The sequence below is a fragment of the Esox lucius genome, chromosome 21, assembly GCF_011004845.1.
Source record: "Esox lucius isolate fEsoLuc1 chromosome 21, fEsoLuc1.pri, whole genome shotgun sequence".
Classification (NCBI taxonomy): domain Eukaryota; kingdom Metazoa; phylum Chordata; class Actinopteri; order Esociformes; family Esocidae; genus Esox; species Esox lucius.
Window position 1 is genome coordinate 17,243,863 of NC_047589.1, and position 25,018 is coordinate 17,268,880.

At 41.0% G+C, this 25,018-nt stretch overlaps 1 protein-coding gene across 1 annotated transcript in view; it reads left to right on the top strand.

Annotated features, from left to right (window-relative positions):
* The first annotated feature begins 13,350 nt into the window (after nt 1-13,350).
* The window catches only part of dpyda.1 (dihydropyrimidine dehydrogenase a, tandem duplicate 1), a 198,477-nt gene continuing 186,809 nt past the window's right edge, over nt 13,351-25,018 (top strand). Inside the window, exon 1 of the mRNA XM_010891133.5 lies at nt 13,351-13,709. Coding sequence (XP_010889435.2) covers nt 13,671-13,709 — 39 coding nt within the window. The 5' untranslated portion in view covers nt 13,351-13,670. The remainder of the gene's footprint in view (nt 13,710-25,018) is intronic.

The following is a 25,018-nucleotide window of genomic DNA, read 5'->3' on the forward strand; positions in this document are numbered from 1 at the left end:
GACATTGTATAAAATAATCTGTATATTACAAAAAATACAATGAATTGCCTAAGTAAAGTAAATTAAATAAAGCAAAAATGTATTATGCCAGCACAGAATTTTAAAAACCAAAAATGCCTAGAGGCACTGTTTTCACCCTACTCTATTAGCGTTTGTTGTATGGAATAACACATTTTATTATAATGCATGCACCTTCATAGGCTATTATATCAAACACATTATATACAGTGAAATAAAATTGATTGAAAAGTGTATTATCTTATTTGTGTGTGTGCTTCTACGTGTGCCATGTTTTTAGTGTGAAGTAAGCTGTCTGTTTTCTTTGTGTTCTGAACAAGGAATGGAGGGGGAGGCCGTGATCTTAGCTGAGAGGGCCCAGAAGGACCTGTAGCCTGGGGCTAGGACACTACCCAGGTGGCCCAGGACAAAGCCTGCTGTAGACGGGCCGAAGGGGGGTCTAGAAGGGGGGCTCAGTGGCTCCTTAGCCCCAGCCGAGCCTGAAAGCTCCTCACCTGCTGGGCTGAGAGCCGGGAAATGAGCCTCTGATTGGGGGAGAGATCTGATGTGCCCGGCCAAAGTGTCAGGAAACCACATGACAAAACGAGCGGATGAAAAAAGGAGGGAGAGGAAGTTGATGACAGTTCCCAGCAGAGATTAAACTTCTGAAAAGTGTCTAGAAGAAAGATGACACTTCATCCCACATCGTGTGTGTGTGTGTCAGCCAGATAAAGTGGGAAGACAGACAACTCCCTGAGCATGTTCCCAAACCAACAGTCTCTACCACTCACCAACCAGTAAATACAATCTAATACTGATGAGACTTCAATCAAGTATACATAATTAAGACCACAATTAGGAGTGAACAATCACTGATAAATGTTTTGAAAAACAGAAGCACAAAATACCAGACATATTAGACTGACTTAGTTTCTGTGACAATGTTACAGTATCTCACAAAAGTGAGTAGACCCCTCACATTTTTGTAAATATTTGATTATATCTTTTCATGTGACAACACTGAAGAAATGACAATTTAAAGTAGTGAGTGTACAGCTTGTATAACTGTAAATTTGTAAATTTGCTGTCCCCTCAAAATAACACTTCAGTATGTCACAGTACATGTTGGCATTTATGGTTCCCTCAATGAACTGTAGCTCCCCAGTGTTGGCAGCACTCATTCAGCCCCAGACCATGACACTCCCACCACCATGCTTGACTGTAGGCAAGACACACTTGTCTTTGCACTCCTCACCTAGTTGCCGCCACACACGCTTGACAACAACTGAACCAAATAAGTTTATCCTGGTCTCATCAGACCACAGGACATGGTTCCAGTAATCCATGTCCTTAGTCTGCTGGTCTTAAGCAAACTGTTTGCAGGCTTTCTTGTGCATCATCTTTAGTAGAGGCTTCCTTCTGGGACGACAGTCATTCAGACCAATTTGAGGCAGTGTGCGGCTTATGGTCTGAGCACAGGCTGACCCCCCACCCTTTCAACATCTGCAGCAATGCTGGCAGCACTCATACGTCTATTTCCCAAAGACAACCTCTGGATATGACGCTGAGCATGTGCACTCAACTTCTTTGGTTGACCATGGCGAGGCCTGTTCTGAGTGGAACCTGCCCTGTTAAACCACTGTATGGTCTTGGCCACCGTGCTGCAGCTCAATTTCAGGGTCTTGGCAATCTTCTTATAGCCTAAAAACAATATTTTTTTTCAGATTCTCAGAGAGTTCTTTGCAAAGAGGTGCCATGTAGAACTTCCAGTGACCAGTATGAGGGAGTGTGAGAGCAATAACACCAACTTTAATACACCTCCCCATTCACAACTTGTAACACTAATGAGTCACATGACACCGGGGAGGGAAAATGGCTAACTAGGCCCAATTTTCACTTAGGGGTGTACTCACTTTTGTTGCCAGCGGTTTAGACATTAATGGCTGTGTATTGTGTTATTTTGAGGGGACAGCACATTTACACTGTTATACAAACTGTACACTCACTACTTTACATTGTAGCAAAGTGTCCTTTCCTCAGTGTTGTCACATGAAAAGATATAATCAAATATTTGCAAAAATGTGAGGGGTATATTCACTTTTGTGAGATACTGTATATACACAAGCCAAATTCCTTTCAGAAGGAAATCAAACATTCAATTAATGAAATCAAATATATTTAATTAATTGATTGTTTGATTTCCTTCTGAAAGGTGCTTTTCCAATTAAACAAACATGTCCTGATCCCTAAATAGTCAGCCTTGATAATTCAACTGGATTTGTTGTCTACCTAACACACATGCTGACCAAATCAGCATCTATGACAAAACATTTCCATTTGATAAATGACCCAATTTACCATGAAACAAAAGACGTACAGTAGCATAGGCCCACAGTCAAATCCAGCACAAATCACACTGAGGCCTGGAACATCATATCAAAGTACATTCAACCTCTAGAGCATCTGCCAAGCTTCCCATTACAACTACAGAGTATTTAAGACCTTGTTGTGCTTTCGCAGCCTAGTTCAAAGACACCGTTTCCACCATCTATAGTGCACAGTTTAGTTTGAACCCCTAACAAGCACTGACACCTCCGACCACCAGCAGGACAACCGCTGCGAGTCTGTGGTAGCATAATGACACAGAAAAAAGGCTTTGCGTCAGCACAGGGCACACACTCTAATCTTGATGCTGGTGATGGTCTGTCTGTTGTGTGTGTTGTGTGCTTGTAAGACTACAGTCACTATCCCCCATCCTACAGGTTCCTGCTGATTTCGAGTTTCTTCCCTTTGATAGAACACATTTATTATCTAGAGGGGGGGGGGGGGGGTTGCAGTCACTCTCTTGTTGCTCTAACTAGCTGGTTCCATTTCCTGCACTTTATTGATCATTCAAACATGGGATTTGCCCACTGTTCTGTACTGTGGTATTCAGATATCTCCACATAAAAAAAAAAAGAGACATGTATGTCCAAATGAATGTCATGCACTGAAATGTTTAACAAGAGAGGTCGGAAAAGCAATGTCAAGTAGTTGAAAACAAGATAAAATATATACATATTAGATGTGAGGATGTTTTTTAATAGCCAAATTACCTTTTAAGTAACAGCTAATCCAATACATAGGTCAAAAGATTTTTTATTCCCGTTGAACCACAACACATTTTTTATGTTTTCAGTATGGGCACGTTTTAATAAAGACATCTGTCACATACAATGTTTACCTGGCTACCCAAACTCATGGGTCCCGCCAAACGCTACACCATATCCACAGTTTCGTCTGGGTTGTGAGTCTAAATCTCATTGCGCCAAGACGATTTATTGAAAGCAAAATCAATCAAACGGTTCTGAATGCCCCCAGAAACCAGAAATGGGTTGGAACTGATTCAGAACACTTGCATGAAAACAAACAATTAGAATTTTCACAATACAATTTACTTAGTGTACACACGAAAAAATATCAATTGTTGCAGGTCACATTCCAAGGTCCAAAGACAATGTGTACTTTATCTCAGTGTATATTGAAGTGGATTCTTTATGTCTTTGCAGCTTCAGAAACAGAATCATAAAAAAATGCTCAAACTGGCACCTAATCAAATGAACTATCACCAGCAATAGCACTTGTTAGTCAAGAGCCTCATGTTAGTTCACAGGTAAGCAACATTGTCAGTGAGTTTAAAGGGAGTTTTAAAGTCAGTGGAATGCTGGAGGTGCATATGTTGCAACTTATGGCGCAGTAAGAATTTCTCATTGTGAATGTGAATACATAATTCCATTTTTTTATACATAATTCCATTCACATACATTGTTAGGATTATATAAATGAAACATTTTCACAGCAATTGTTGTGGTCTAAATAGGATCACTGGCAGTCTCAGACTAAGCTCTTAGAGATTTCCGTTAGCGTCTTGAGGCAAAAAGAATGGTCCTTTTGAGGAGGGGATCTGACAGATATCTGACATTTTTATCTAAAAGCATAAATGGGAATATATATTTTTTTAAGTTAGCATATTTATTAAATTTTGGGTAAACCCAGGTTTCCTTTAAGACTTTATAATGTTTCTTCTGTAGACGCTGCAAAGCCAACAGTAATGTCATATGAAAATGTACAGTTTTTTACCTTATCTAGGTGAATACACCCGGCATTCCTGCCTTCCTTCAAGTTTGCAGCATGTTACCTTGCACAATATGATATGATACTGGAACACCACCTGACTGCATGCAGGCTACATAGTACTGTATACTGACTTGATGCGTGTGCATGTAAATGTTTCACACTTTTATCCCAAAATTATGTGGAAAAATGTGCTGATTCTTCCTAATATAAAATGATTAAGTCAAACTCCGAGTTATGGGGCTTTTTGGACTGCTACATGATAAATCTACTTCACTAGACCCACAAATGAAGTTTGTTTTATTAAATAAGGTTTTTTATTTGTTGTTCATATGATATTATATGATATTCATATTATTCGTATTGCAGTTAAATGGCCAAGTTCTCATGCTCACACAGGATGCAATGTATGCAAATGGCCCAGGTCATAAGTAACACCAGTATATAGGGAATAGGATGCCAATTGGGATGAAAACCATGAGCCTCTGGTGAGATGGGATACGATATAAACAGTATTATACTACAGTATTGTTGAATACTTGATGATGATTGGCTATATACGTTTCTCTTCAGGACAGATATATGGGACACCCAATCATGAAGTAAAAGGCCACAACATGACTACATTTAGAAAGCGATCTATCATATTCTAGCATAAATTACATATTTTCATTCATGGTTACATATTTGTTAGTGAATTTATGTTTTTTTATGTTTTCTACAGATACAACCCAGTCGTTCGTTCTATAAGTTCTGAGGTTTTATTTAAATAGAGAGCTAAGTTAAGAAATGACTGGGTATAGTGAACAAAACATGAGAAAGCATGAATTCATAAAAAAAATAAAACTGTACATGGAAGAAATTCATATAATTTCTTGTAGTATACAATGGGGAGAACAAGTATTTGATACACTGCCAATTTTGCAGGTTTTCCCACTTACAAAGCATGTAGGAGTCTGTCTCATAGGTACTCTTCAACTGTGAGTTACGGAATCTAAAACAAAAATCAAGAAAATCACATTGTACGTAATTAATTCGCATTTTATTGCATGACATAAGTATTTGATACATTAGAAAAGCAGAACTCAATATTTGGTACAGAAACCTTTGTTTGCAATTACAGAGATCATACGTTTCCTGTAGTTCTTCACCAGGTTTGCACATACTGCAGCAGGGATTTTGGCTCACTCCTCCATACAGACCTTCTCCAGATCCTTCAGGTTTCGGGGCTGTCGCTGGGCAATACAGACTTTCATCCCATTCCAAAGATTTTCTATTGGGTTCAGGTCTGGAGACTGGCTAGGCCACTCCAGGACCTTGAGATGCATCTTACGGAGCCACTCCTTAGTTGCCCTGGCTGTGTGTTTTGGGTCGTTGTAATGCTGGAAGACCCAGCCACGACCCATATTCAATGCTCTTACTGAGGGAAGGAGGTTGTTGGCCAAGATCTCGCCATACATGGCCCCATCCATCCTCCCCACAATACAATGCAGTTGCTTCATGGTTGGCATGGTGTTCTTAGGGTTGTACTCATCCTTCTTCTTCCTCCAAACATGGCAAGTGGTGTTTAGACCAAAAAGCTCTATTTTTGTCTCATCAGACCACATGACCTTCTCCCATTCCTCCTCTGGATCATCCAGATGGTCATTGGCAAACTTCAGATGGGCCTGGACATGCGCTGGCTTGAGCAGGGTGACCTTGCATGCACTGCAGGATTTTAATCCATGACGGCGTAGTGTGTTACTAATGGTTTTCTTTGAGACTGTGGTCCCAACTCTCTTCAGGTCATTGACCAGGTCCTGCTGATGTCCCTACACAGCTCTCTGGTCTTGGCCATTGTGGAGAGGTTGGAGTCTGTTTGATTGAGTGTGTGGACAGGTGTCTTTTATACAGGTAACGAGTTCAAACAGGTGCAGTTAATACAGGTGATGAGTGGAGAACAATAGGGCTTCTTAAAGAAAAACTAACAGGTCTGTGAGAGCAGGAATTCTTACTGGTTGGTAGGTGATCAAGTACTTATGTTATGCAATAAAATGCAAATTAATTATTTAAAAATCATACAATGTGATTTTCCTCTCTGGGAGCCATCACCTTATCATGGTGGAGAGCCCCCGGCTGAGTGCCGCTATGTTGGAGTTTACCCCAGTGGATGAGAGGGTCGCCTCCCTACAGCAGTTCAGAGTACTTGGCCTTCTTGGAGACCCTGAATGGAGTCCTGTATGGGGCTCCAGTAGGGGACTCCATAATTCTGCTGGGGGACTTCAACGCACACGTGGGCAATGATGGAGACACCTGGAGAGGCGTGATAGGGAGGAATGGCCTCCCTGATCTGAACTTGAGTGGTCGTTTGTTGTTAGACTTTTGTGCTAGTCATGGATTATCTATAACGAACACCATGTTCGTGCTAGTCATGGATTATCTATAACGAACACCATGTTCGAACATAAGGATGCTCATAAGTGTACGTGGTACCAGAGCATCCTAGGCCGAAGGTCGATGATTGATTTTGTGATCGTGTCATCGGATCTGAGACCGCATGTTTTGGACACTCGGGTAAAGAGAGGGGCGGAGCTGTCAACCGATCACCATCTGGTGGTGAGTTGGGTCAGGGGGTGGGGGAAGACTCTGGACTGACCGGGAAAACCCAAACGGGTAGTGCGGGTGAACTGGGAACGTCTGGAGGAGGCCCCTGTCCGAAAGATCTTCAAATCACACCTCTGACGGAGCTTTTCTGGCATCCCTGTGGAGGTTGGGGGCATTGAACCTGAGTGGTCGATGTTCAAAACCTCCATTGCCGAAGTTGCGGCGGGGAGCTGTGGTCTAAAGGTCTTAGGTGCATCAAGGGGCGGTAACCCTCGAACACCCTGGTGGACACCGGTGGTCAGGGAAGCCGTCCGACTGAAGAAGGAGGCCTTCCGGGATATGTTATCCCGGAGGACTCCGGAGAAGGTTGCAGTGTACAGACAGACCCGAAGGGCTGCGACCTCTGCTGTGAAAGAGGCAAAACAGCGGGTGTGGGAGGAGTTTGGGGAAGCCATGGAGAAGGACTTTCGGTCGGCACCAAGGTGTTTCTGGAAAACCGTCCGCCACTTCAGGAGGGGAAAACGGGGAACTATCCAAGCTGTGTACAGTAAGGATGGGACATTGTTGACCTCAACTGAGGAGTTAATTGGGCGATGGAAGGAACACATTGGGGAACTCCTAAATCCCACTAACACACCCTCTTTAGTGGAGGCAGAGCTGGAGGCTGATGGGGAAGCATCGTCAATCTCCATGGCAGAAGTCACTGAGGTAGTCAAACAACTCCACAGTGGCAAAGCTCCGGAGATTGACGAGATCCGTCCCGAAATGTTGAAAGCTTTGGGTGTGGAGGGGATGTCTTGGATGACACGCCTCTTCAACATTGCGTGGAAGTCGGGGAAAGTGCCTAAGGAGTGGCGGACCGGGGTGGTGGTTCCCCTGTTCAAAAAGGTGGACCAGAGGGTGTGTGCCAATTACAGGGGTTTCTCACTTCTCAGCCTCCCTGGGAAAGTCTACTCAAAGGTACTGGAAAGGAGGGTTCGGCAGATAGTCGAACCTCAGATTGAAGAGGAACAATGCGGATTCCGGCCTGGTCGCGGAACAACCGACCAGCTCTTTACTCTTGCAAGGATCCTGGAGGGGGCCTGGGAATATGCCCATCCTGTCTACATGTGTTTTGTGGATCTGGAGAAGGCGTATGACCGGGTCCCCCGGGAGATACTGTGGTAGGTGCTGCGGGAGTATGGGGTGAGGAGGTCCCTTTTGAGGGCTATCCAATCTCTGTACGTCCAAATTGAGAGCTGTGTTCGTGTTCTTGGTAGTAAGTCGGACTCGTTCCAGGTGGGGGTTGGCCTCCGCCAGGGCTGCGCTTTGTCACCAATCCTGTTTGTAACTTTATTGGACAGGATATCGAGGCATAGTCGAGGTGGGGAGGGGTTGCAGTTCGGTGCCCTGGGGATCTCATCGCAGCTTTTTGCGGATGATGTGGTCCTGATGGCATCAACGGTCTGTGACCTTCAGCACTCACTGGACCAGTTCGCAGCCGAGTTGCCGAGGTTGGCATGAGGATTAGCACCTCTAAATCTGAGGCCATGGTTCTCAGCAGGAAACCAATGGAGTGCCTTCTCCGGGTAGGGAATGAGGCGTTACCCCAAGTTAAGGAGTTTAAGTATCTCGGGGTCTTGTTTGAGAGTGAGGGGACAATGGAGCGAGAGATTGGCTGGAGAATCGGAGCAGCAGGGGCGGTATTGCATTCGTTGTACCGCACCGTTGTGACGAAAAGAGAGCTGAGCCGGAAGGCAAAGCTCTCGATATACCGGTCAATTTTCCTTCCTACCCTCACCTATGGTCATGAAGGCTGGGTCATGACCGAAAGAACAAGATCGCGAGTAGAAGTGGCTGAAATGGGTTTTCTCAGAAGGGTGGCTGGCTTCTCCCTTAGGGATAGGGTGAGAAGCTCAGCCATCCGTGAGGAACTCGGAGTAGAGCCGCTGCTCCTTTGCGTCGAAAGGAGCCAGTTGAGGTGGTTCGGGCATCTGGTAAGGATGCCCCCAGGACGTCTCCCTAGGGAGGTGTTCCAGGCACGTCCAGCTGGGAGGAGACCTCGGGGTAGGCCCAGGACCAGGTGGAGAGATTATATTTCGACACTGGCCTGGGAACGCCTCGGGATCCCCCAGTCAGAGCTGGCAAATGTGGCTCGCGAAAGGGAAGTTTGAGTAGATGAGATGACAATGTGATTTTTTGTTTTGTTTTAGATTCCGTCTCTCACAGTTGAAGTGTACCTATGATAAAAATGACAGACCTCTACATGCTTTGTAAGTAGGAAAACCTGCAAAATCAGGAGTGTATCAAATATTTGTTCTCCCCACTGTATGTTTGCTTCTGTTTTTTTGGACACTGTTGTAAAGAAGTATCTATTTCTGCTTTGACGTGTTCCATTACGATGTCCATCATTTCTAAGGTAATGTACAGAACATACATTTTCATCCCATACATAATAGTGATATTCAAGTCATTCCAATAAATGTTTCATAGCTTGTTGTGTTCCACACTGAGCCAAGGTTCAACCTTACAAGGACTGACGGCCCATCTCAAGCAGATCTTAAGCTGAGTCATCAGAAACAACATACTGTGATTGGAAAGCCATGCTGGTGAGTGGGTTAATCAGAATCACCAAAATGTGGGTGTATCAATGGAACATTTGAAAAATGTTATTTTTCTGTCTTAAGGGTTTATTACACATTTTGGTGATTCCGTTCAAAGTTAGGTCTTTCTGGTTAGGTTTACAAAATATACATTTTAAAGAAAGAAATTGTGACGTCTCCTTATGTATAGTCAGGGTGACTAATGTGTGTGTGTGTGTGAGTGTGTAAGTGAAAGTGAGTGAGCATGTGAGTGAGTCACTGAGTGGGTGAGCGTGTGTAGAGGGATCCAATATGCATAATCAATTTCTAATCTGCCTTTTGACATTGCATAGGGATAAACACGTCACAGTAACACTGTGAAAGTTAGATAATTTACTGTAGGTATAGAACATGCATTTCTTTTTAGCTACAAACATGCTGTGCCATCAGATTTAGTCCAAATCAACGTAAGCCATCCATGTAGAAGCCTCTTCGCTCAGGGAGACCACTACACATTCAATAGGCTGAATATGCTCCCTCCAGTCTCTGAAGGATCCTCTACCACCCAATAAGTATTTACCAACCCCTTGGTTCAAATATATCTGACAATTTTGGAACCATGATAAAATAAACATTTAAATACACATTTTCCAGAGTTGACAGTCCCCATTCTCCATAGTAGCTGCCACAGAATATCACATTTTAACAGATGGCAGCGCATGTTTAGCAAGATAGTATATAGAGTGAATTCGACAAAACTAGGGAAAAGTTAGATAAACAAACATTTATTTTCACACATTGTATAATGACTTGTAATACACTGTAATACATCTAGAGCTGATTCAGTGTAATGTGTACATGTCTCTCAGATCTGAAGAGGCTTAGCAACTCTACACCTATACCTGTGTAAAGAGAAAAAAGAAATGCTTATAACTGGTCATTCTGCCTAATCGAACGATCCGCCAAACAATGCGTGGATTAAATGTGGTTAGAATCTTCAATGACACCTCATCCATTATTTGTTCTTTTTATACATGAGCAGGTTGATGGGTTGGCATGGTAATCAACTGACTTAGCTGCTTGCATTAAAACATCTGCCTAGCAAATTAAAACATATTGGACTCCATTATGTTTCTGTCACAGAGGGATCAATAAACAATATGTTTAGTGTACTGGACCATACTCACACTGCCATGTTCCATCTACTGTGTTCTGCACTGTGCTTGTCAAAGGAAGAATATTAAGCAAAAACAGTGGCAGGTTATAACAGTTTTTATATTTTCTTACTGCAAAGGATATTAACAAATGGATAGTTACTAACTAATAAGTACTAGTTGTATTGAAATTATGACTATTGAGTTTCAAGGTATATATCTCAAAATGTCATGTCAAGTCATGCTTGTCCCAGGGGAACATACAAGATAGTATAACAAAATCTATGATATCCGAATTCATAGGACATGCCAAATATGTCAAATGGCAGATAGGGGCAGTGATGGTATGATGTGTATTTGTTTATGTCTAAATTCAGGACAGCCAGTGTTGACTAATTAATGATTTAAAGGGCACAGCATTCAGTTAATATAATTTGAGTTGCATTCTGTAGAAATGTTGTGCACATGAACACCCTGAAAGAAGACCAAAACAAAACAATTCAAAAAGCTTAGACCTTTACGACACCATTTTGAGCCAAATTGGATAAATACTGCCCCTTAACCCAAACGGCATTCCATAGATGTTAGCTTGACACTACAGGGTTTTCTTTGGTGTTTTTCCCTATTTGTTTGGCTACCACTGTCTGTTCTTTGAGACTGGTTTGGCAGATCGCATCTCAGCTCATCATCCTCTGTCCCCTAGCAATATTGCTGCCCCGCCTCTTTTTTCATTTTTCAATTGAACACAATTTGAGGAAGTAGGAACTCAAAGAAATTCCCACAGCATTGTGAATGGGAAGCATGCCCTCATAACAACGAAGCATGCCCAGGCTTTAAGGGCGGCCCACAGAGTTGAGGAACCAATTAAACGAGTGGGCGGTGTTCTCCATGAGCGTTTTTTCCCTTTCGCGTATCTTATTTTGTGGGCGTTCCCTGCAGGCCCCAAATAGACCCTTTTCGACTGGGAGCCAAGGGGCCAAAGTTACCGTGGGGAAGAACGCCAATTAAAGGTTTATCGAGCCCAAAAAGGCTGTTCTAATACAAACTCCCAGAGAAGTCAATTTTCAAAATTCCCAAAATGACCCTCTCTGATACTTATTTTGTGAATAAATATCCTTTGAATTTTTCAATTAATTCTCTTTGAATATTATTTCATCACTCACAAACAAATGTATTAACGTTTTAGATTTTGAGTCACATGCACACACAGAATAAAAAGCAAAAATCACCCACACACACATTCGATTGTTATCTCGTGAAAATAGATTACCCAAGGCATTTTAGCACCTGTTACAATTCGAGACAAAGCAACAAGCATTAAAAGCTGAAGATGCCTGCATTTGTTGCCATCAACTGCACCAATTGTTTGGACTTGTAGCAGCCTAGGATTCAGCAGTTTAACTTGTTTTATGGGTTTGTAATTATGCTTGTGCATACAATATTAGTTGCAGGTTGATTGAGAATCTGTGTTACAATGGAAGCTATTTTACAGTAGCCTACTGTTAGCTAGTAAAGAAACCTTAGTCAGCTTCAAATTTGCATTAAGTAGATATTCTTAGCTTTCAAAATCACTTATGATGGTTTTTACCTAGGTAGCTATCTAGGAGATTTCAAACGTGAGAATGTGTAGTAAGTTTACAATTGTCTATGTTACCTGACAGCTAAATTATTTAAGACAAATCAAATAAACGGTGTCTTAAATTACATGGTGGTGGGCTTTTTCAGCCTACTATTAAAGAGTTAAATACTATTACATCATATTTTTCCACAGGTTTCAGTTTCATGACAGGCCAAGCCTTTGCCTTTCATACTTGATTGTCTGGACACTACTAGGATGTGTTTTTAAATAAAAAAAATAAGCCCACTTCCATGTAATAATGTTGTACCTCAAATGCTTCATACATTTAAATTACACCTCTATCTGTGTGATTCCCTACCCAGAAAAAATCTGATGGTAAGCAATTTCTGGATATGGTCACATAGTTGGCCTTAAGGAGTCAACTGATGCTACTGTAAATGGTTTCTGGACATGGTCACATAGTCGGCCTTAAGGAGTCAACTGATGCTACTGTAAATGGTTTCTGGACATGGTCACATAGTCGGCCATAAGGAGTCAACTGATGCTACTGTAAATGGTTTCTGGACATGGTCACATAGTCGGCCTTAAGGAGTCAACTGATGCTACTGTAAATGGTTTCTGGACATGGTCACATAGTCGGCCATAAGGAGTCAACTGATGCTACTGTAAATGGTTTCTGGACATGGTCACATAGTCGGCCTTAAGGAGTCAACTGATGCTACTGTAAATGGTTTCTGGACATGGTCACATAGTCGGCCTTAAGGAGTCAACTGATGCTACTGTAAATGGTTTCTGGACATGGTCACATAGTCGGACTTAAGGAGTCAACTGATGAGTGGCTTATAATCCTTGTGAATTTATAATTTGATACTAGAAGGCCTTAATCAAAAGTATACATCTATATGTTTGCAAACATTCTTTAATGAAGGCTACTGCATTGATGGATAAACTGATTATTTGTGTCCAAATAAAGTTATTCTTGGTTATCTGCATGTGGAGCTGGACTTTCAAATCTTGTACACATAGAGCTACCAAGGTTAGGTTCTAATTGAGCAGCCCTGGTCTCACCTGGTTTCTATTTTATTTTAAAACATGTTATTTTGTGGTTCAAGGCAGTGCTAACACCTCGTAGTCCGAAAAACGTACCTGCAAGCACCAACCTTTGCCTTTTTTCCAATGGTTGAGTGGTCGACTCGAGGAATGTTCACCTTCCGCGAGATTCCCCTCCAATCTGCACCGCTACAGAAGCTCGCGCTGGAATGTACATCCTAGCTCAAGCGGGCTCGGTTGGGCTCCAGTGCTACTGCACATGTGCTAACTTTCCCCGGAAATGGGCTCGTGAAACTGGAGCTAGTTTAATGGCAGCGCCCATGAATCGACATATGCGACAGTGAGTGGATCGCATTGAAAATTAATAGGCGACATCTTGGACCCTGCCCCCTTGCTAAGAAACGCCTTCCAAATGAGCAGCGTAATCGACTGTAACCTGTGAAATCAGGAGTTTCCAACTTCTGCTACTTTATGGTATTTGCCATTTAAGCGAACTCGAATGACAACTCTTAGTGGTTTGCTGGAAACTGTTGTAGCGAATCTGTACACATTCAGTTTAGAAATCAAACAGTATACCGATAGCGTTTCTTACGTCCCTTTATACTTTAACTAAATATATTTATTCGAAAGGAAATGTCAAGAATGCTGAGCAAGGATCTTCCGGATATCGAGGTATAAGAACATGTGAAATTATTATTTTGAACTTTCAGATCCTGCATTACCCTCTTGCATTTATGCTATATCGAATTATTTGAAACAGAGTAGACTACATTGTTTTCAACCATTAACAAATAAGGAGCTTTACCAATAGCCTACTATGTATATGGTTTAAGTTAGTAGATGAATAGGCCCAGATCTTTGTCTTGCCCACTACTTGCGTATGGGAGAAAACTCAATAGTTAAAAAAGTCTGCCTTATCACAGGCAAGACAACTGAAATAACGCTCTGTTGAAGTTGCTTCATGGTGTAATTTTATTAAGTTGGAACAGAGATTGGCTTAGGGTTTGCACTTTGAACAAAGTCCTTGATTAGCTGTTGGAGCAAATGTTATTCTGTGAATCATAGTGGATGCAGTTTGTTGTTGTGCTGTTTTTTTGGAATGCATACACTAGGATGGTTACATATCAAGCTTAATGTTCTGCAAACCACATGAATGGTACTTATTTTGATTTCTTAAGTCATACTCATGCAATGGATGTCTACGGTCTTACTGCCTAACAGGCTTATGTTAGATTTTTTCTGTACCTGCTATTGAAGTGTAGTTATCGGGTTTCTATTATACATCCCCTATATTATGTTTTCTATGGCATTTCTTAGCGATTACAGTCACAAATTCAGCATATAGGAGGAAGTGATCAGAAATTATTTGTTTTAATGAATGTATATTACAGTGAGTTAAAATAATCCACGTGTTCAGCTAACAAATTATAGATATCATGTTAACATCCATAGGTTATTTCACTGTTTACTGCTGTACATTCCATTTTACCTTGTTAAATGGAATGTACAGGCTTTAGACACATCATCACTCTTCTGAAACGTTGATGTTGTCTACTGCTTGTGTGTTGAGACATATTCATGCCTTTAACAGGCAATACAAATTATTTTGCATCATGTGTGGTACAGCTAGTACAGAAACTCGTGTTTTACTACAATCATACTGGCTAGTCTTGACCAAAAGGGAAATATAGGGTTAATTTTACATTAACGTTCAGTACTTTACTGGCTGAATATAAACTGTTAGTTAACCGTACACTATGTAACTAACTAGGATTCAGTTTTTGTGCTGACACAGAGAAATAATAAGACATTGAGAGCTTTTTTGGAAAAAAGGAGAAGGGCCCTATAGTTGTGGCTTAGTCTGGAACACTGAAGACATTTCTTGGAAGAAAGGTTTTAGGATGACCTGGCTCTGTACAGATGTAATTTTTTCCAGGCTTGTGAAATATAGGTGTGTCACAAGATCAGTTTCACACAAAAATAGGACAGTTAGCTATTAGTTATTGACCACATGTAGACTTTACATGTAGAAACTGATTACTTTTTTGTAGTCATAATATAGTTTGGGTCTGGTTTTCAGTAATGCACTGTTGTTACTTGTGGTGACATAACTTGAGGAATCTTAAGTGAGAAAGAGGACTGTAGCTATCTCATAGGGCTCTGTGCAGTTGTAAAACTGAATAAATGGGTTGCTGTTCTTATTGTCAAACTGTAGCCTAAGTTAAACGAATAACACAGCAACTCCTCTGCCAGTTCAATTAAGACAATACAGGGTGATTCTAGTGTTGCGGGAATTACATTTGCATGCAAAATCACATCTTTAGTGTGTCACAAAATGGACATACAAAATAAATTAGACTATGTACTATTTGTTTTTATAGTACTCCTTGTGGGGGTGTATATCACCACAAAAGTACATTTCCAATTATTAGCATGTTGGACAAATAAAGCTAGGCTATTCCTTCTGAAGCTAAAACTGAATATCCAAAGACTATATTATTTATTTCCTAATAGTAATATTTAATTTGTTGAGTGCACTTCTCATGGATACATAATATGAAGTAAATTAGCTTTAACCTAGACTAAAGCAATTGCAGGCTAAAAAAAACAAAACATAAAATACAATTCCTAATGCAATGTGTAGGCTAAGCACACGACACCAATTGTTAACAGCAGTCACAGCAGCCTAAGCTATTCTAACTTATTAACATTGTGAACAAAGTACTCTGCTGCATAGTTAAAATGTGTGTCTGTATGTGTTTGTGTGCGCACACGTAGCCTAGCTAAATCAGTATCAACTCACCAAGATCCAGCACTGGTGGGTGGAAAGCGCCTGTGTTGCTTGCTAGTGGGTTTGACATACCTACAAACCCTAGCCAGCCCAGTACATTCAGACAGATTATTTAATTACAATCAGAGATTTATGAGGTTGCCTGTTTGTCAAACATTAGAACTGTATGCTAATCAATCAGTGCTAACCACCACTTTAAAGAAAGAATCCAATCAACCAACATTGGCAGAGCAGAAAACCTGCAGAGCTGCTTGAGGTAATGTAGCCAAAACAATAGCTAACTTCCATATTATGCTGGCTAGATATTCCAAAGCAAATCATTGTGCAGTAAAGTAAATGTAATTCTCAGTGTTGACCAGTACTTGGCTGTGTTCATCAGGTGAGGGAAGGTCCAGAATAAGAACTAAATGAACTTCCTGTACCCGGTAATTTAGGTCCTACAGGGGTATCCCACCTGCAATGGCATCGATTTAAAGCTGAAATAAGTTTGACACCAGCCTGACGAGGATTGGTGATGGAGGCATCTTTGATGTTTTCTTTTCCTTTTCAATAAGAACCTTTGGTCGCTCAGACAACCAGAAAGTCTCTTCATGTTTTCTATTTGTTACAGGTGTGCTGTGAATTATATTTATGGGCTGATGTCATACACATTGTCACCCTTTATCAAAAAATATGCATTAGCCGTTTTTAAGATTCTCATAACTACAATAAACAGGTGCTGGTCATACAATTTGAATATCATCAAAAAATAGATTTATTTCTGTAACTCAAAAAGTGAAACTTGTATAATGTATACATTCATTCCACACACTGATATATTTCAAGTGTTTATTTCTTTTAATTTTGATGATTATAACTGACAACTAATGAAAACCCCAAATTCAGTATCTCAGAAAATTAGAATATTGTGAAAAGGTTCAATATTGAAGACACCTGGTGCCACACTCTAGTCAGCTAATTAACCCAAAACACCTGCAAAGGCCTTTAAATGGTCTCTCAGTCTAGATCTATAGCCAACACAATCATGGGGAAGACTGCTGACTTGACAGCTGTCCAAAAGACGACCATTGACACCTTGTACAAGGAGGGAAGTAAAAGGGAAGTAAAAGATGTTGTAGAAAAAAGTGTACAAGCAATAGGAATAACCGCACCCTGGAGAGGATTGTAAAACAAAATCCATTCAAAAATGTGGGGGAGATTCACAAAGAGTGGACTGCAGCTGTTGTCAGTGCTTCAAGAACCACCACACACAGATGTATGCAAGATATGGGTTTCAGCTTTCACATTCCTTGTGTCAAGCCACTCTTGAACAAGACACAGCGTCAGAAGCGTCTCGCCTGGGCTAAAGACAAAAAGGACTGGACTGCTGCTGAGTTACGTTCTCTGATGAAAGTCAATTTTGGATTTCCTTTGGAAATCAAGGTCCCAGAGTCTGGAGGAAGAGAGGAGAGGCACAGAATCCACGTTGCTTGAAGTCCAGTGTAAAGTTTCCACAGTCAGTGATGGTTTGGGGTGCCATGTCATCTGCTGGTGTTGGTCCACTGTGTTTTCTGAGGTCCAAGGTCAACGCAGCCGTCTACCAGGAAGTTTTAGAGCACTTCATGCTTCCTGCTGCTGACCAACTTTATGGAGATGCAGATTTCATTTTCTAACAGGACTTGGCACCTGCACACAGTGCCAAAGCTACCAGTACCTGGTTTAAGGACCATGGTATTCCTGTTCTTAATTGGCCAGCAAACTCGCCTGACCTTAACCCTATAGAAAATCTATGGGGTATTGTGAAGAGGAAGATGCGATACGCCAGACCCAACAATGCAGAAGAGCTGAAGGCCACTATCAGAGCAACCTGGGCTCTCATAACACCTGAGCAGTGCCACAGACTGATCGACTCCATGCCAAGCCGCATTGCTGCAGTAATTCAGGCAAAAGGAGCCCCAACTAAGTATTGAGTGCTGTACATGCTCATACTTTTCATGTTCATACTTTTCAGTTGGCCAACATTTCTAAAAATCTTTATTTTGTATTGGTCTTAAGTAATATTCATATTTTCTGGGATACTGAATTTGGGATTTTCATTAGTTGTCAAATATAATCATCACAATTAAAAGAAATACAAATGTGAAATATATCAGTCTGTGTGTAATGAATGAATATAATATACAAGTTTCACTTTTTGAATGGAATTACTGAAATAAATAAACTTTTTGATGATATTCTAGTTTTATGAACAGCACCTGTAATTAATATGACTCAAATAAAACACATGATAATAATGCATTCGGCTGGCTAGTAATTGTGGATACAAGGCAAAATCTACATTGATTTGTATATCAGTTCAATTAGTTTGTAATCATGGATATGACATTGCATGAGTGAAGTCAACACAAATTGCAAACTGAAAGACAAAGTCTGGGAAAATGTATTTACACATCCAGCCAAGTTTCACCCTCCTAGCAGATGGATTATGAAATAATGTTTTGGTATTTGTTACATTTCATGATACAACTGATCTTAACAAGGGTCCCAGGACCAGAGAATTGGCCCCATAACATTAAAGATCCACTGCTATATCTTACAGAAATTATGAGGTTGTTTTCAACATATGCATCCTTCTATTCTTCTTTCAGTGCCAACCCGACAGCTGGTGTGCATATTCAGAGACCTGTTTTTTTGGTTTCATCTGGCTATAACACCAAATTCCAACTTAAATGCAATGCCATTTAGCAGTCACCAAACACTAACATTTGTAGGGTGCTCTCAATAAGGCATTTTTTCCCTGGCAACCCTTAGAAATAGGCAACTGGCATGCAGTTGGCATGTTATTGTAGTTTTTAATTCCTAATATATAACAAAGTTGTGTAACTCTCCAACTGTGGCCTTTGGATACTTCTTGGCCTCTCCAAACATCTTACCTGGGGCCACTTGTGTCCTCTACCTGGAAGCTTTACCACATTTCAATTTTTTCTGAACTTCTTAATTATTGACCTGGCAGGCCATAGTACAGTTTCATAGGAATGAGATTAGCTTGAAAGGTTCAAGGCTAACGCAATTACATTTTTTCTCTTTGCCCCTCAAGTACAGTATGTAGTATGAGCAGAACAGAACTGCTGTAGTGTCCACTTGTGGAATTCCATAAAGCACTGAGTTATTGCTATGCTTTACACAAAAGATTGGACAGGCTTGCATAATTATATAGAGCATGGTTTGTTTATTTCTGATTGAAATATCTCCTAAATGTTGAAGCAGTACTAAGGTTTATACCTTGTAAACCAAAAGTTTTTTTTTTCCTTTTTAATTTCATGCTTGTTTCATTGTTTAATAAATTGTTCAATGGCTTGTTTTATTGCTTTAAAGTCACTGGTGTGTCTTGGTCTCTCCTGAAGTTTGTGGGTTTATTGATCCTTTGCCGCTCTTTGGTAGTCACCCTCAGAGTTTTGTCTGCAGCATGTGATAATAGAAGTCCCTCAGAGTAAGTTGATAGGGGCGAGGTTGTGATTTGAGATTCACTGGGAGCCCACTCAGTGTTTTGAGTACCTCGGTTGATGGAACTATACATACTATTACAATTAAATAGAATAATACGAAAACTTAAATAAACTGACAATACATGCCTTAGAGTGGCATATCATTGAAAACAAATGTAACATTGAAATTCTGTTATAGGAGGTAAAGTAAAAACACAAACCAGCCTGTGAATTAATACTGGTATAGTATATGATATACCGCCCAACCCTAGAATAGAGTAAGTCAAGCCGTACATTAGCATCTTTATCAGAGACTAATGACCACAATGACGTGACCTTCGTCCTGCATCTGCACTTAAGACCACCACTAAATGAATCCTGCCTGCCTACCACTGAAAATTACTTTTTAAATCTCCTACTAATTGCCATCTCTGGTGCAATTAAATCCTCAATTTTTACTCTTGCCTGCCATCCTTTCCTCCTGTCAGAATGTCACAATTTTATATCCAGGGACAGCACCCAGGCACTCCTATTAGTTAAATGTGCAGACCTTTTTTGCATGTAGATTAATTAAAACCTTCCTTGATTGCTATTAGAGTTCATTAAAAATACAAAGAGCTTTACAGCATTTAAACAAAGAAGTAGGACTTGTGGCAGCAAAACAGACTCGCTTTTTCAGCCTCACCTGGTTGTCTGGAGACACTGATAGACTAGGAATTGGTCCAAGATGCCTAATATAAATTAAGTCTTATAAAGTAACTAATTACAGTCTGCGATTTGGGGAAAGTTAAGAATGTACTTTGTACAAGAATAGAAGAATAGCTACTATGTCTGATCAAATGCAACAGCAAAATCCAGGGACATACTGGATAAGAGATGAAGAGAACATGAATGGGCTTTCAGAAAATATATTTACCGTGCTGCAAATTGTATTTGTATAGCTTGTAGTTATTGAATTTGTTCAAATGCATCCAAAAAAGAAATGTTCCTTTTGCATTAATTTTCTTTCTGTAAAAAAGCTGCAAATTTAGTACCGTGCGTAGCTAGCATGCTATGGTTTTGTGGGAGGAAACACAAACTGTTTTTAATAACATGTTCCCCACACATACAGCTGATAATGCTCCTATTTGTTTTTAAACCATTCCCTCAATACTGTCCATTAATGTCATAAAAAAAAATTATAATATTTCACACAATCAATTATGTGTATTTTATAAAGCCCTTTTACATCAGCAGTTATCACAATGAGTCTATAGAGATTCTAGTCTAAAACAACCAGAGAGCAAGCAATAAGATGTTGAGGCATAATAGTTGGTGTGGCTAATAATCTTTTTCCTGTGGAGATTATTAGAGTACATGTGTTTTCAAGGGCACGTCATTTATCAAGATATTCAAATTTTCGAATGACCTGCAGGTCAAAAAGACCTAATCCTCAGGAGTAAATGTCAATGTCAGTCAGTTTTTTCTAGGCAAACATTAAGCGGTTGAGATAAAAATACCAATGCAACCAGGTGGGCTGTGGGCAGCAATAGCAAGAGTTGTCAGTCAGAATCTAGCTCAGCAACACAACCAGGTAGACTTTGCTCAGGGACAGCTAGGAGTCGTCTGGAGAGGTAGATTTGACAGCACACCAGTCAAGACTGGGGCGATAGAGACAGAATACACTGATCCTAGACCTCCTGGCACATAGATTGTTGCAGCAATCTTGAGACAGGGTCAGTTTGCCACTTTGCCATGCTTAGCCCCAGACTGCTAACTACCCTGAGACAGTTTTAAGTATAGTTCTCTTCCAGTTCACAGTTCTTTATGGAGGCAAATTGAGCTCAAATGTATTGAGTGTAAGAAAAGAAAAACGTAACAGAAATATTTCATAGTATGAAAAAACGACACTCATAGATAATTTATTATCTATGAGTATAACATCTTCCTAAATCATTTGTGTTAGGATTTTATTTAATGTTCATTGATCCCTGCCTTGCTGCTTCAGACTGTGTTCTGCCGATTCAAGTTTGCAGTAGTGGCCATAGGCTAAGCGTGAATGTGGGGCTAGCCCCTCTCTCACAATGCAATATACATTGTATGTGTGAAAATATTAATACGCATGCTCAGAATGTTAGTGTGATCAATGTAGATCACACAAATTTGATGCCAAGTGGGGCTGACAGCCGGTAGCCCCACTACAGCGTAATTTCATATTTAAGACCTGATTGGCTGTCTGTCTTTCTGGCGCCAACATTAGTCGGCAAGATTAGCAAATAGGGTAGATTGTCTTAGCTAGCTTGTTACCCTCACAAACGCCAGATAACTTGAATGAATGAAGTTGATTTCATACTCAAGCACCGGTTTGAAAACCCTTAGTTTGGAGGAGAAACTTGAAGTAAAGTGACTTGGTGCCCATCAGCCACTGGATATTGTCATCACTCAAACTGCTGGTAAAAGTAACCGCAGGTTTAAAGTGGAGTGGTTTTTGAAGAATAAGTGGCTAAGGGTTAGCATACAAAAGAATGCATTCTTCAGTTTTCCATGTCTGCTATTTGGTGGAGATGGTACTTGGTCGAGGACGGGTTACAAAGATTCATCTGGACAGTGTTGTGAAATTGGGCTTACTTGGAAGTGTAAATGTCGCAGCCCAAGTTGACATTGCATACAGGCGCTCCATTGAGCAGCATAACAAACAGGTGGAGGAAAACAGGTACGTTCTCAGTCGGATCATAACATGTTTTAAACTGTTTGGAAAATGTGAAACCACACTGCGGGGGCACAACGAGTGCCCTCCCTGTGGACTCCCTGAATCCTGGAATATTCTGATGCATTTTCGATACTATGTGTGAGGGCGATTAGAGACTTCAGAGGCATTATGACGCTCAGCCCATATTCAAAAGGACATCTAGCACTGTACAAAATGAACTGTTAGACTGTATGTATGAAGTGTACAGGGAGGAGATAGCCAAACAAGTGGACGAGATATCATTTGTTACCATACAGGCAGATGAGACAACTGATGTCTCCTGCAAATCACAAATGGTGGTTCTGTTACGATACATGTTGCCTGACAATACAGTGACAGAGAGGTTTTTGGAGTTTTGGAGATAATACTGGACTCGGCCTCTCAAGGGTGTGCTGGAACCATTGAAGCTGGGAGAAATGCTGATCTCAGCTCAGATTTATGATGGTGCGGCTGTAATGAGTGGAAACGTCAGAGGGGTACAGACGCTAATGAAAGAGACATACCCCCATGTCCAGTTTGTTCACTGCTATGCTCACGAGCTGAACCTGACCTTGCAGCAACTTTGTTCAGCAAGGATGAGCATCCTTAAGGTGTTTTTTGCTGATTTTATTGCTTTTGCCACCTTTTTCTCTGGAGATCCAAAATGTGTTGCAGCACTTGCTGAAGCAACACAGAGACGCATTACAAGGCCACCCGCTGTATGATGGAACTTTAAAAGTAGAACTGTCAATGCAGTTTGGGAAAACTGCACTGCGCTGCTCCTGTGTATGGATGACATACGCATACAACCAGGATTGGATGAGCCCAGCATATGTGAGGCATACGGCCTGTCAAAAAAACTCTGGGGCCGAGCCTTTCTGCAGCTGCTGGAATTTTTCTTCCTCATGCCAGAAGTTGATGTTTTATACAACACTCAGCAAAAACTGAGCTTTGATTCATCTGGGATTAGCAGTGTGCTCACCCGTTTCAAGGAGAATGTCCAGAAAATGCTGAAGCAAACTGATGAATGGGCTGCCACCGTTCATGATGGAACAGACGAGCCAGGCCAACGAGTAACCAACACAGCGCCAGTGATGAAGGAGACATGTGACAGTCATCTCCAAGGAGGAGCAGAGGTTTTCACAAAGTGATCACCTGATCACTGCCAAGCTGGTTGACAGCTCGCTCTTCCCACAATTTGTCCTGTCATTCCTTACATCTGAGCTTGACTGTGCGGTGAAACTATGGCCTCTAGGTAACGAGGAAAAGTTGAAGTCTGAGCAGACCACTCTACCGCCACACTGAGCTTCACACTGGAAAGACGGCCCTGTCTCTGTTAAGATCCATCCATGAGAACAACCTAGAGGAGGCTTTTGCTGAGACCGTCACTCTGCTGAAAATTATCATAACACCTATGACGACATCCGAGACAGAGAGGAACTTTTCCACCTTGAAGAGGGTAAAAACCTTCACTCGCAATACCATGGGACAGCCGCGACTCAACGCATTGGCCATGTTGTCCCTAGAAAGCCAGCTGATTCAGCAGCTACATGACTTCATTCCCAGAGGAAGTTTGCCCAGAGGGTGAACCGCCTCACCACCTTTCTCTTCAAGTGAGCCCTCAGCCTTGGTGAGTGAAAGCATATTTTATCATCCTGCCTTGGTGGTGCTGGTACGTGCATTGGTCATATTTTTGTGCTGGATCGATTGATATAGATGGTGACGAGTGTCAGTGTGTCCATGCTTATCTATTAAGGTTGTTGTCATAGAATGGATCTGCATCCCTAAAAAGTTGTCTTTGCGCTTTGTTGTGGCCTTCAGTGGTGTTGAGCTCATTGCTGTTGGCGTATGGCCCTGTAGGCACATTGGTTCTGAGCTTGGTTGCATTCCTAATTTAGGTTTGTAAATGTGACAGTGGTAATTTTACATGTGTGTGAGAGTGAAGGAGAGCAATTACACAAGAATGTCTCTCTCTCTCTCCCCAGTATGTGTACCTGGTAGAAGCAAGCCACTCTGTTGTTAAAAGTGTTTTGTGGAGCCACACTGTTTGTTGATGTGTTAAATAAACACATCAGTAGCAACAGGGTGTTTTGTAGCTTTACTGGTATGTATCCTATATTTTGAAATCTTTTACATATAAAAACGCCACTGGTCCTATCCCTCCACTCTAACAGAAAATATAATGTTGTCCATAAAGATTTCGAAATATATTTTCACAAGCCTTGTTTTGTCAAATCATTCAAATTGTAATCTACAAACAAATATTCTCATAATTAATTGTGGATTCATTTAATATGATCATATTTTCAAAATAGCCCATCCTCTGCCTGTGTTATATGTGGAAGTTTTATAACCTAGACAGTAGCTAGCTAACCTCTACATAGCTAACGTTAGCTAGAATAACCTATTTTAAACCTTATAGAGCAGATCATCTATCTATTTAATAATAATAAATTGTGACTTTGTAACATCACTAGCTAGTATCTAAAACGATTGACACCTGTCTCGAAAAGACGTTTGTGGTGATGTTGTGGATTCACTTGACACTTGCTTGCTTGTGTCCGAGTTTCCCACAGCAGTTTCTCTAAACGAACATAAGTAATTGACAGTAGAGTGAATGATGCTATAGTGAGCAGCCCCCTCTGTTGGCCAAAAACAAGCACAGCGCGATTGAGACGTCAACCGGTAAGCTCTGCTGCCCTGTCTTTTTTTGCCATGTAAAATATTTCACGTTTCTTTTTAACCAAAAACGGGGACTGTCCCCGGAAATCGGGGACGTCTGGTCACCCTAACTTGTGGTAATCACTGTAACTAATCGGCTTCCATTATTCCAGCTGACCTCAGTCAACTTCATCTCAGTCGGAATCGCACGCTTGACCGTCAGAAAGCACTATTGTCCCTCATTTCAAAAATACTTTGTCATTGTTTCTGACTAACTGATTGATTTGCTCATCATGCAGTCATGGTACGATGTGGCAAAGGTGATTTACACATAGCTACTCTCTGCGGCAGGTAGCTA